The 12,779-nt window shown below is 47.7% G+C and overlaps 1 protein-coding gene across 2 annotated transcripts in view; it reads right to left on the bottom strand.

Annotated features, from left to right (window-relative positions):
* The window catches only part of LOC126642407 (collagen alpha-1(XXVII) chain-like), a 143,944-nt gene that overhangs the window by 79,877 nt on the left and 51,288 nt on the right, over window positions 1-12,779 (bottom strand). For both annotated transcript variants that reach the window (XM_050320007.1, XM_050320008.1), the window contains exon 13: window positions 1,349-1,402. In XM_050320007.1, coding sequence (XP_050175964.1) covers window positions 1,349-1,402 — 54 coding nt within the window. The remainder of the gene's footprint in view (window positions 1-1,348; window positions 1,403-12,779) is intronic.

The following is a 12,779-nucleotide window of genomic DNA, read 5'->3' as shown; positions in this document are numbered from 1 at the left end:
TGAGGGAAGGGACATTTGCTGCTCTGGGAACTGCCATTCAGCTGGCTGGCATGGAGCACATCTTCTGAATGGGGCTTAGATAACTTGTTTAAAAGAAAAGAAAATAAGTTATTTGGAGAAAAAAAAAAAAAAAGCCTTCCTGACCTCCAGGATTCCTGCTCTTCCTGGTGGGCTGGCTGGAAATAGCAGTACAATCAGAAAGCCTTCTACTTTGGGACTACTGATTCCACTCTGACCCATGGCTTAAGTTGACTGAAGGATGGGAAAAATCCTGAAGAAGTATTCCTTGGGAATCTAATTCTTTCAGTTCACTGCATTTATGACTCTTGTGCTGAATTCCCACAAAAGCTGGAGTGTAGCTGAGCTTGGCTTGGTGATTGGAGTAGGTTGTGAAAATAACTTTTAGGCTGCATATAAGACAAATGGGAACTTGCAGACACATGTGGAGTGTCTGTACTTCACACAAATCATCCCATCAAACACCAGAGCAGCAATGGTGATTATGTGTGAATAACCAAGACAGCAGGAATTTCAAAGATGAATCAGTGCTGCTCACATGCTAATTGAGGGAGAACCAACAAAGTCATTCAGAAAATAATTAAGAATAATTAATACATCTGAGAACTGCTGCAATCCACGAGGGCATGTTCTGAGAGAAGAGGAAAACACAACACATCCCCAACTGTGTGGTGTTAAGTGCTACAAGAGCAGAGCAAATTAAACCTTATCAGCACTCAGCTGCTTAAATGGTCTCTGTGACCATTCTGACCCAATTCCCAGGAGACACATCCCATTCTTAGGAAGCCAGCAGGGGTCAGATGAAGACCGGAGGGAGGCCAAGAGCTCTGGAGACTGGAGACTTCTCCCTGTGGAGTTCCAGGGCTGCCTGAGGCATGGGGCAGGGCAGCAGCCTGGGGAGTGAGTCCCTCAGTGCTCCCAGACACTGGAATGGGGGAATCTGGCACTTCTTGTGCCCTGTGGTATGGACAACACAGTCCAACCACTGCCTGCTCAGCCAGAGCAACATCCCTGCCCCTTCTCTCCTGATTTTCTTCTAGTTACATCCTCAGGATGAGAAAGCAACTATCAAGAGTGAGGTGCAAGGAAGGCAAGAGAGGGAGACAGAAAGCTAATGGCAAGCGATGAGCTGGCAGTTACAGGAACTGAACACAAGAATTCACAGCAGGGCAGCTTGAGCAGGGCAGGGACGTACATTTGTTTTTCAGGAGGGACTAAACCAGCCAGCAGCTGACATCAAAATTAAAAGCTTCACTCAGCTCTAACTAGCATGATGCAGTACAGTGCATACTGCAATACAAAGAAAGGAAGGAAAAAGCTATCAACTTACAGGGTTTCCATCGATGCCTGGAGGTCCTCGTTCCCCAAAATTACCAGGAAAACCCTGAGGAGAGGAGGCAAACACGAGTGTTAGTTATTGAGGCTACCTGGTGTAAAGACAGTCACTCACAAAATGCTCCCCCTGCACCCAGTGCAGCACTTTGGAAAGCAGCAGGGCATGGGCACATGTGGGACAACCAGCCTGTGTGTCCTCATCCAAACCATTCCTGCCCCACCAGCACATCTGCTCAGCAAGGAGCTCTACAAGGCCAAAAGCTGATTCACTGCTCTCTCCTGGGGCCAATGAGGGGTAACCAGAAGGACTGTTTATGAGCTCGGATGTGAAATGCACATTCACTAACGGGAGCCTCGAGGGGAAGAATCAGTGAGAAGACAGGGAAGGCTTTTTCCTTGCCCAGTGCTGAAGCTGCTGGACCTGACTTGTTCACACCTTCTCTTGCAGGTTCTGTCCAGCTCTGCCTTTTCTTAGCACCAGTTGTCAGCCCAGGGCATGGGTCTTATGGCAAGTGAGGTTTGAAAGACAATGTGAGTGTGCATAGCAGGGAGAAAGGGTGGAAATCAGTGCTGCTGTCCTTCATTTGCTTCATCCACATACTACAGTATGTCCAACAAGGAATATGCAATCCTGTGTTGTTAACATGTGAAATGGTAATCCCACATTTGGAAGATCAAACTCTGTGCTTAAAGGTACAGTGCTTTCTAGCCTCTTTCAGGTAGAAATATCCTACTGATAGGATACTTCCTTAAAAGTCAGTGCTTTTATGTTCTGGAAGAATTTATAAATCTCACTGCAAAGACTATATTAAAAAATGGATTGCCAATCTGAATTATTTCATCCTATCTCCCAACACAATCATTTTAACAGCACCCCCTTCTCATAGGATAGCTGGACAGTGTAATGCCTGTTGGAGCCCATACAGATGCTTAATGGAGCTGATCAAAGATTCCTGGTGAATTCACTCCCTTTCAGCTTGCCAGAGAAACAAACGGTTCCAAACTCATTACAGTCCACACCCCAGAGCTGTGAAAGGCCATGTTTACTACATGAAAAAGTCACCACAAAAGACAACTTCATCATCTCATTATATCCCATACAAATTTGGAAGACTTCAGACAATTATAGAGGAGGGAGTGGAGGTACTGAGCCAGAACCAGAACATGGTGACGTGACACGTTCTCTCACACACTCTTAGACAGGCCCTGAGCTACCCCACCAAGCCCCTCTAACTCCCTGCTGCAAACAAATTCCGCAGCAGCTCGCTCTTCCCTGTGCTGTCGTGCTCTGTCTCCCTCAGGAAGTGCTCAGCAGACAGGGGCACGCAACCTCCGGGGTTAGGAAACCCTCTGAGTCACTACACTGACACTTACAAGGAGGAAGCAGTTGCGTTTAAGATGGATTGGACTTAATTTTCCCCTGAACTTGAACTTCCTTTTACCACAGGACTGGCAGGGAGGAGGCTGCCAAGAGCCATCAGGGACCAGCTCAAACATCAGCACTTCAGGGCTACTCCACTTCAGGGCTGTGACACTGAGGCAGGAGAAGGCTGCAACTCGCCACTTTTTCCTTGCATGATCCTTAAGATGGAGTGAAATAAAACATGACACAGCATCCACCTCCTCTGACTCTGAGCCAAAACGAAAATCATCTGCCAGAGAAGCTCCCCATGGCCAGAGTGTACATGGAGCCCAACCTCAGGCTTTGACTCCTGGGTTTGGTTAATCCATCCAGAGCTGAAATCCCGCGTTATTCTCCACACTATTCTGACTGTGGCCATCAAGATGGAAAGCTAAGGAATATATCTGCATATAAAAGGCTTTCTAGACAGAGCACCTACCTCTGTGCTTCGATTCAGAACCAGCCCTGCTCCCTCTTGTTTCACATGGAGCAGTTTTGGAGAGTAAGCAGCATCTCTTAGCTGAGGCTACACCAGGAGATGTGCTCCAGTAACACACCAACAAGTTGCAACTGCTACTGGGTGTGTTACTTCTGACTCAAATTGGGAGTTTCAGTAAAACTCACCAGAGATACAAACAACAACATAGCCCTGTTCTGGGCCAGCTGAGAGCTTAAGAGACAGGGATGGAGCAGGCAGGGAGAGGATGGTCCTTGCTGAGCCAGAAGGATGCTCTCTCCTCCTGCCTGCTCCCCTGTATACTACAAACACTGGTTACCTGGGAAAAGCAGACCTGAGGCAAGCAAAATGCATCAGCCAACAACAACACACAATCTGGAAACCCATCAGCAGCACTGAAAATTGAAATGATCACAGCAGACAGAACAGGAAACTCTGGGAGTCAGAGGTGTCATCTAAGGCTTTCCTTCGCCTTTAAGGGTTTATAACTCCTGGTCAACACAAATGGGTAAAAAGATACTTGGTCATATCTAAGGTGAGAGATGGGAGACCTGTTTAAAACAACCAAAATTTTGCCACTGAGCTCAGAGCCAGCATTTCACCTCTTCTGTACCAATTCCTTCCAGCACGCAGAGCACACTCCTGAACAAACACAAGCTATTCAGCACTTCTATTTTATGGGAATCCTGTGAACAGGAAAGTTGTCTGCCTTTTTCCAGCTAGGCACTACATCCCTCAGGCCTGTGCACATGCCAAGAAGCTGTGGTAAGCAACCACTGGAAACTGCCTTCTGCCATCTAGAGACAAAGACGTCAAATATAACGAGAAGGCAGGGGGCCTACAATTTTCTTTAATGAAAAAAGGGGGGAAAATAACTCTGCTACATGCTGAATCAATCAGATCAGAAGAGAGATGGGCAGGGAAAACTCATTGCTCAGTCAAGAGAAAGAAAAAAAAAAAAGACTGCCTTGGAATACTTTGCTGTTTACAGTCATACAGCTTGCCAAGGAAAATATGAGTGTGCACAGATTGATACTGTACTTACGCTGCTGCAGATTTCAGTCACAGCCTTCAGCACTCCCTTAGTTGCATCTCTGCTTTCTTAGAGGGCAGAGCAGGGCACAGAGTGACCCATGGATGCCACTGAGCAGCACTCTGGCCCTGGGGCTGCTGAGCTGTCTGCTGTCATGCGAAGCTCTTTGCCAGCATGAGGAGATTTTACTACTTCGAATGGTACAATGAAAGTGATATTGCTACAGCAGCATAATATCACCTAAGGGAATGCTTGCTCCAGACTAAAACCACTTTCTAAATTTGGCTTAGAACTCTTGCAACGTGACCTAAACAATGTGCTCCTCTGCCAGAATAAAAGTGTCCAGATAAGGGACTATTTAAATTCAAATGTTTCCCACTGATTTCTTTTCATGTCTCAGTTTCCAGCACTAACCTTGCTGCACAAAGACAGGAGATTTGAGGTACTTGGTAACACAGTTAATAAAAATCCAGCTTTTACACAGGCTTTTCAATGCTACATCTCCAAGTATTCAGAAAAACAGATTATTCCTGTATTTTGAGGCAAAGCTGAGCACCTGAGTTCGCTTGGCCAATGCTACCCAGTAAGTAAGAGATCTGGCAATAAAACCCATTTAAAGCCCACCATGACTGCCCTCAGAGCTCGGGGTCCTGCCCACCCTCAATGTGGGATGGAAAAGGGTCAAAGTGGGAGGAAACTGAGAAGAAAAGCCAGAACAGTGTGGGTTGGCAACACTGGCACACCAGCCAGGCCCAAGACAACACTCAACACCAAAGCCCCATCCTTGCCAACACCTGATTGTCCTTAACACCTTCTGGCTGCTGGCACGACCAGCCCCCAGCCACAGCTCACCCATTGCTGGGTGGTCCCCTGGCACTTTTTGGCCCAAGCTGTAATAAAAACAACCCAGTGGAGGAGACAAATGGAAAGAGCAGCTTTAATTTGACTAACCCCAGGAGTCCTAGCCCACCAGTTGAGCTTAGCACACAAGTATTAACAGGTTTTTGCACATTAAATGAGGCTAAGGCTGGTGGCTGCAGCTTGAAGGAGGATATTTCAGCATCCATGCAGTCTCCAAAGACCCAAACCAGGTTGTGAAAGCTATCCCAGCACAGCTCTTGCACAGCAGGAAACAATCAATCTTCTAAGCCCCTAATGAAAAAGAAAACACTTTCTTTCCATGGGGTAAGCAGTAGCAGTTTAGACCACAATAGCAGTTCCAGTGACCACAGTGTCCTAATTTATTGGATCTCACACGTCTGTAAAACCTATTTTTTCAGTGCCTCTCCTGCCTGAGCCTAAAAAAGAGAGATGTTCCTGAGGAACAGAACTAGCACTATTCAACCAAAACAAGCAGCCTAAAAGTTACAAGCAGACTTTGTTATCCCATTGGTTTGTTTTCTCGTAAGCAGCAATACCTCTCCTCTCCCATGCACTGCTCCAGCAGCCTGAGGAGCCCAAACTCAGGGAGAACACATGGGGCAGGAAGCTCATTTTATGGTGCTGGCAGACAGGCAGGTCGCAACTGGCAGCCCATTACAGGAGACTTGTGAAAGAGATTAAAGAGCCCAACAGATCCAGAGTCTCCTGACCTTCCCAAAGTGAGTGCAGAGGGGGTTTTGGTACAGAAAATCCATCGCTTTTCAGGGTGCAGCTGTTTATCCAGGAAAACTGGTCCCTGGAAACTATGCTCAAGAATCGGGATGGCAAAGGAAAACACCCTAGTGAAAAATATGGAGCCATGCGTCCTGCCTGCTCTGTGGGAGGGAGGGGGCATGCAGGGAAGGACCAGGACAGGGAAGGGAATGGTAAATGGCAGCAGAGCTGGGAGGAAAACGCTCGACTAACAAGTTGTGTTGGCCAAGAGCCTGCGGGGTGCTCCTCCACAGCCGCTCAAGTCAGGTATGACAAAACTTTTGGCTCTACCTCACAGCTGGGAAATACAGAGAGGAGGTGGGGGAAAACGTCCAGCTGAATGGATTTCACATTGTCTGAGGGAGAAGTTCAATGAAAGAAGCAAGATGAAGTTTGGAGGGGAGTTGGAGGAAAAGCACACAAGCAGATGCTCTGCACTAAGCAAGATCCTGGTGCTCCTGAGCTCTCCTGTCCCAGCCCAAGCAGAGCTTTACAGAGGCTGCACAGTTCGTCCTCACTGCACTCAGTGAACTGAGACTCAGGGAGATACAAACTGATTTATCCCAGGTTACACCGAGTAGTCTGAAGCTGAAGCAGTAACAAAGTCTCTATCTTTGAGATGCTCCAATAGCGCTTTAAATCCTTTTCATCCCCACTCTCTGCAAAGGGCATCCTTTCACACACCAGGAGACTCCTGCTGAGAACAACCAGACCTAGACAGACACTGGAACCAGCTCCTCCTGCATCAGGGGATTACATCCCCCTCCACCTCCCCTTCCTTTCTTCCTCTGTTTAAAGCAAACAGAGCAGCCTGCCCTTTCTTCTGGCTGTTGTCAGCCAAAGGGCTCCTCCTGGTCCCAGCAGACGCCGCCACATTTTGTCTCTTGTCCCTGGAAGCAGGGACTGGGGAGACACACCACGTCCTTTGCTCCTCCAAAATCCTTTCAGGTGTTCACATGTGGGTGGGTGTGTTGTATGTATACAACATCTGATTCAGTTTAAAACACTTTCCCTGAAGGAGTAAGGGAGGCAGTCTGGCAGCTGCTGCTCCGAGGAATCCTGGCAGGTCTTCACGCCAACAGAATCCTTCTCCAAAAATAGGATTTTATTTTCCTGTTGGCTGAAGGTGAAGTTGCTCAAACCAACCAGCCCTCCTGTCTTGTCTGCAACAGACTATTTGCCAGTTGGCTCCAGCCAGGTGAATCACTGCCTAGGAGTCTCTCCAGGGATGGAACTTGCAAGTCAAACAATTTAAATAAGGGGAAAAAAAAAAAAAAAAGAAAAAAAAAAGGTGGTGGAGAAGAAGGACTGAGGGTGAGAGAATGAGAGAAAGCATTCACTGGAAAAAAAGAAGGAGAATAAACCAAACAAGTGTAGCTTTTGTTGGCAGGTTACACCTCTGAGAGCATTTCTGGTGAGGAGAACAGACTGAGTCCCCTCCGCAGGTGGGTGAGGGGCTGGATCAGCCCCAGAGAGAGTCGCCCCAAAGGGAGCCTTGCAGACCCTGTGCTCCTGGTGTGCCTGCTCTCCAGCTGGAACTCCATGCAGGACTCTAGAGCAGGGGCTGTGGCAGTTTTGATCCCTGCAAAGAGGGAGATGCCATCCCTGGCTGGGTATGGACTGTCAGTCCTGCTGCAGCTCCTCTCCTCTGCCACCTGAAAGGCAGCTTTGCTCTCTCTCTCCCTGGGAGACTTCACAGCTGAGTGCCACCTCCTCTTTGGATAAAGATTTCATGGCATTTTAAAAGATAACTCTCCCTCCAGACAAAGCACAGCCCTCCAGAACAACACCAGTAGAAAATGTCCTGAAGCCCCTTAAATCAAACATCACTGAAGTTAAATACCAGCCCCTCCACCCTCCTGCTCTGTTCCTTTTCTGCTGCCACAGGATCTCTTCCCCATCTTTGGGGCTCTAACCAAGTTCCCATTGCACAGATTCACTGGCCAAGATTTCCAAATCAAGCAGCCTACTATTCGAGATAGTCAAGCTTTCGTGATCAAAATGCTTTCAGACTCAAAAGTGATGGTTTTAGTGATAGATTATTTTTTTCTTGCAATTTCTAAAAATAATTATTTTTGAGCTTTGATTTATGAATGAGCATTTCTCTGAAGGGTGAAAGGTGACCTTGTGCCTGGGAGACCTTGGTTCCACTCCTCCCAAGGTTTTTGAATGATGAAGGACAAGTCACTTAGGGACATTCTTAGAAAAAAACCCTCATCTTTGGGATTATTTCTTTCCTTTCAGTAGAAGTTATGAGTCTTGGCACTTTTCAAATCCTTTTTCCCTTGTTTTCAGTATTCTATTTTGCCCATTCTTATAAAAATTAAATACATGCTGATATCGTCCACCTTTCCAGGTTATTTGGATGATGTAATCATGAAGATAGGAACATGTGGTAAATAACTATCTGAGCACCTCACCATGAAGATTTGGGAAACTCCACACATGTGGAACACAACTCAGGCCAAAGAGAGATGGTGACATTTGCTCTGGGCTCATGCCTGCATTTCAGAGTGGTGAACCAGGCTCAGGGGGTGGAGAGACCAGCTGCCCAGTTTCAGTGTCCAACCTAAGCATTAAAAAATTCACTGATTGCTCAAACTAAATCTATTTTAAAAATTTAGGTTAGCAAAATAAAAATAAAGCAAAGAATTGACTTAGATGGCTAACAGGAGAAATCCAACCCATGGGCTAAAACTCTCCCACTAACAGATATTTTCAGTACCTCCACTGAACTTTTCATGCAAACAGAATGATTAAAAGTGTATTATTTTTCTTAAATCAATCAGTTCCTGAAGAAGGCACCAAACATTTTGGTGCTGTGCTGGGGCACTGGCACAAAACAGAGCTACCCAAGCCCTGTCCATCAGCTCCTACAGACCTACCTACAGGTACTTTAAAATGCTGTTACCAGTTTCCCCAGTCTCAGCTCATGTGGTGCAGGAGACTCCTGGTTCACTCCAAATGCAGGGAAGGGTCTGAGCTGCATCCAAAAGAGAGAAAAGATTGGGGCAAGAGAGGAGCTGTTTATGGTCTTAGTCCCTACGGAGAGGAGCAAAATTTATTTTCTCAGTAATTTGTGGTTATGCCAGCCTTCCCAGACACATGGCAAGGCATGTCCCCCCATTGTTTGCACGGACAACAGCTGAGACTGTGTAACTTGGCAAAGCCCCACGCTCTGACATTCCCCACAAAGCTATCTCAGCCATCCATCAGAAGGTTGGGGGAGGCTGTAAAATGAAACCTTCCTAACCCAGAGGCAGCCCTGCTTTTGGCCATCTGGAGCCTCCCACAAGGCAATGCCTTTTCTTGTGATGCAAGAGCCTACCCACTCTGTGGGGAGGGCAGGGGTATCACAGCCCCTTCTGACAGAAAAAACAATCTATTGGTGTTCACTGGGGGCAGGAGTTAATACACTCTCATCAACATGGGAGAGGAGAGCAGACATGACAAACAGCCTGGCGAGAAGGTGCTGGCGTGTTCCAGGCTGAGAGCTGGCGAGGGGGATCCCGGCTGTGGTCAGCCCACAGGAAGCAGTGCCAGCTCTGGCACTTTGCCACCACGCTGATCCTCACAACAAACACTGAGGCTACGTCCCAGTGGCTGCCAGATCACTGCTGGCTCTCACTGCCTGCACGCTGGGACTGACAGGCACAGGGAAGAGAGACTTCTGGGCTCACCTACACGCTGATCCCTAACACTTGAAATCCACATGCCACTTTACATCACATCTTCCTCGACACATGAGCCATCACCCTTGGCATTTCCACACCAAGCTCTAGCTGCTGAGCTCAAAGGAGAGCTCTCCAAAGGGAGTGTGCTACCCCTGTGTTGCAGACAGTCAAGAAAAGCCAAACAGCCTGTCTGACACTGCATGTCAAGGGTAAGAAAGCAGGTCCCATGTCCTGCTCCTGTGCAAGCAGAGAGCAAGGCAGCATCTCCCTACCTTGCCTTGGCATCCTCCAGCCATTCTCACAGGTGGAGGTGTCAGCCTACCTGGCCACGTGTCCTGCATGCAAACCCTCCCCCTGAGCCTGCTGCTCACACCCTACTCTGCCTGTCAAGCTGTTTCTTCAGCAACATGTTGGCACTTGCCAAAGGCTGGGTGAAGCCTATTGGCAGAGCCAGTGCTGCCAGGAGGTGTTTGCCTCCCTCCCTTGCCTGAGGTGAGCAGGAACCCTCATCCCAGCACCTGACAGCTGGTGGGACACAGCTCACAAACATGAGCTACAGGAGGACAAAAGAACGAACACAACGATGAGCAGAGGGAGACAGGCAGGGATGCTGAGATTTCTGCTTGTGGTATCAATGACTTTGCTTGTGCTACCGTTACCAAAACCTTCCAGCCCTGGGGATGGTCTGACCCTGGGCTGGTTTGTGGACCCCTTGGGCCAGGACTTTTCTTTCACAAGGTGTTTTCATGGTACCTGACACAGTGAGGCTCTGAACACCCAACTGAGCTCTGGGCATGGGATCAACAGCACCACCAGCTTTTTATAAAAATATAAGGTAACCTCAGTTGTGTTTGACTGACTTGTGAATAGACCTCAGATGAAGCCAAGAATTGCTAAGTATGGCTAGGAACTTAATGTTACTCCTTTTCTTTCTATCTCTTTTAAAATAATACTACTAAATAAAACCGATTCTAAGCAAAAATTTGGCATAAGTTAACACAGCATTGACATTCTCTGGATGAAGAAAGATATAAAGTACACATTTAAATTGAAAATTAACTAAAAGAGAGCTCAAAGCTCTTTGGATATACTTCCTGAAATTTTGCTTTAAAGTCTTTTCCTCTAGCAGGGCTTAGGAACTTCTGAAAGTATTCCATTCTATTTGAAGTTTAATACAATCTGCAGTGCAGATATTTCTAATTGTGGCTATCCATCCCCCACAATGTAAGAAAAGCACAGCACTTGCAGCTTGGTGTTTCTTGAACCAGCTCTATCTCCTGCTCTTCCCATGGGTCATTTCCTTCAGTGACAGCTCAGCTCCTTCCTAAAGATAAACCAGGACTGACACATTGTCTGTGCATGGCAAGGCAGGGTAACAACAACTTCTCTCACTCCTTCTCCCAGCATGGTGCTGACTATAGCCCTGTTTGCCTCACACCAATGAGCCCTTTCTTATCCTTTTTTTGGTCAGCTGCTCAACTGAACACCATAAGAATCCATAAAAACACCACAAAAAGCTGTTCTTATCAGCCACTGCGTTGGCAACACTGAAGGTTTAAGCAACCAGCCACTTCAGCCCTAGCTCTCCAGCCCACCCCCAAAACTGTCAGACCTGGAGATGTTATTTCAGCCTCCCTTGTGCACTGGACTTCAATCACAGCTCTCCCCCCAGCCCACCCCCAGCGCTCTCCTTCTCCAGAGTTCCAGGGCTCACATGTTGGGATGCACTCGCCTCCCGCATCGCTGATGCCGGGCAGGGAGGAGGAGTCAACTGCTTCCACGACAGACTCACCATGTCCCTCACAGCTCTGCAAAACTTAACTTCCCTGGAAGGATTTCAAGATCTGACTCATGTCCAATTCTTCTATTTTAATCATTCCCTCTTACATCATTCTCAGAGGCCCACGGTGTCACATGCAAACTCCCCCAGCCCGCTGCTCCTCCTCAGCTGAGCATTTACCCACTGCTGGTCTCCCCAAACAAAGCTAGGTAGAGAAATATGGGTGATACCAACTCTTTCCTTACTCTCCAGAGCATTTACCAGCTGTGATGGTAGCTCATAAGGGCTTCCAAGTGCTCTCCCCTCCAATGACAACACTGAGATAGCACAGGAACAGCAGCCACGCCAGCAAATGTGGGGATGGGAGAGATGGGACCAGAAAAATCCCTGAAGGCTCACAAACACCCTAAACCAGCTGGGAGACAGCACCAGCCAGGAGATAAGTGTTGGGAAGGGAACCAGGTCATCTGGCTCCTGCTTTCCATTCTCCCAGAGACTTCCTGAATAACTCTGGATGTCACTTAATCTTTCTGTTCACGCTTGGAAGTACAAACCAGCAGCATCGGCCCATTCAAGATTTCTTATTAAATCTGATATCATAAAACAGGGATGGGGCCAAAACTCTCTGAAGGAGCCAAGCAGAACAAAGGTGCTCATACTCAGCCATTTAATCCCTTCTTTAGATGCCAGCCTAAATGTCTCCATGGCTGAGAGATTCCCCGCTGATCTCAGGGGAGCCCCTTGCTTGTAACAGTGACCGCCAGACAAAAACCCTTGCCTGGAAGATTACAAATCTTGGCCAACCAACAGCTGGAACACTGCAGCGTGCTCTGTGCAGAACTGAGGCAGAGAGCAGAGCCCCTGAACCTAACGACAGTTGCTGTGTTTGTTTTACCCTGGCCCGTGAGTCATGGTTACATCCACGGGCCCTGCAGTTATTCATCACGGGGGGTGTTCTGGTGCAACCAGCCCCTTGCAAAACCATAAGATCTGGTACAGATTTCCACTGCTTCCCAAAAAAATCTGCTTGACCTCTCCCCATCCCAGGCAGAGGAGAACAGCCAGGATGAACGTGGCACTCTGGGGATGTTTGCACGGCTTTTTCAGTGGGAACACCAGCAAGTGGTAGGCGTGGGACTCCTGGGAAGCACGTTCTGCATGCAAGAGGGACAAGGGGAAAGCACTGGATTTTTCCGTGTGTGGGTGAGTGGACATTTTACAAGAAATGTGAGTGCAATGATGTCCAGAGGTCGAGACAAACTCAGATTAACATGAAGGACAAGGTGCAAAAGCAATGAGATACAACAGATCTCCAACATGCCTGATTGCTGCACTGATTCCTGGAGCAAAAAACTTTATCCAGTTTGCTAAAGGAGACAGACATGCAGAACTTCTTGGAAGAAGGCTGATGTGGGAAAGGCTCTATTTCTGTCCTTTCCTTGTTT

Source organism: Myiozetetes cayanensis, unplaced genomic scaffold (assembly GCF_022539395.1).
Source record: "Myiozetetes cayanensis isolate MyiCay16 unplaced genomic scaffold, myiCay2020 scf23, whole genome shotgun sequence".
Taxonomy (NCBI): Eukaryota; Metazoa; Chordata; class Aves; order Passeriformes; family Tyrannidae; genus Myiozetetes; species Myiozetetes cayanensis.
Note: the sequence above shows the minus strand (reverse complement) of the source record. Positions and strands in the feature narration are given on the sequence as shown.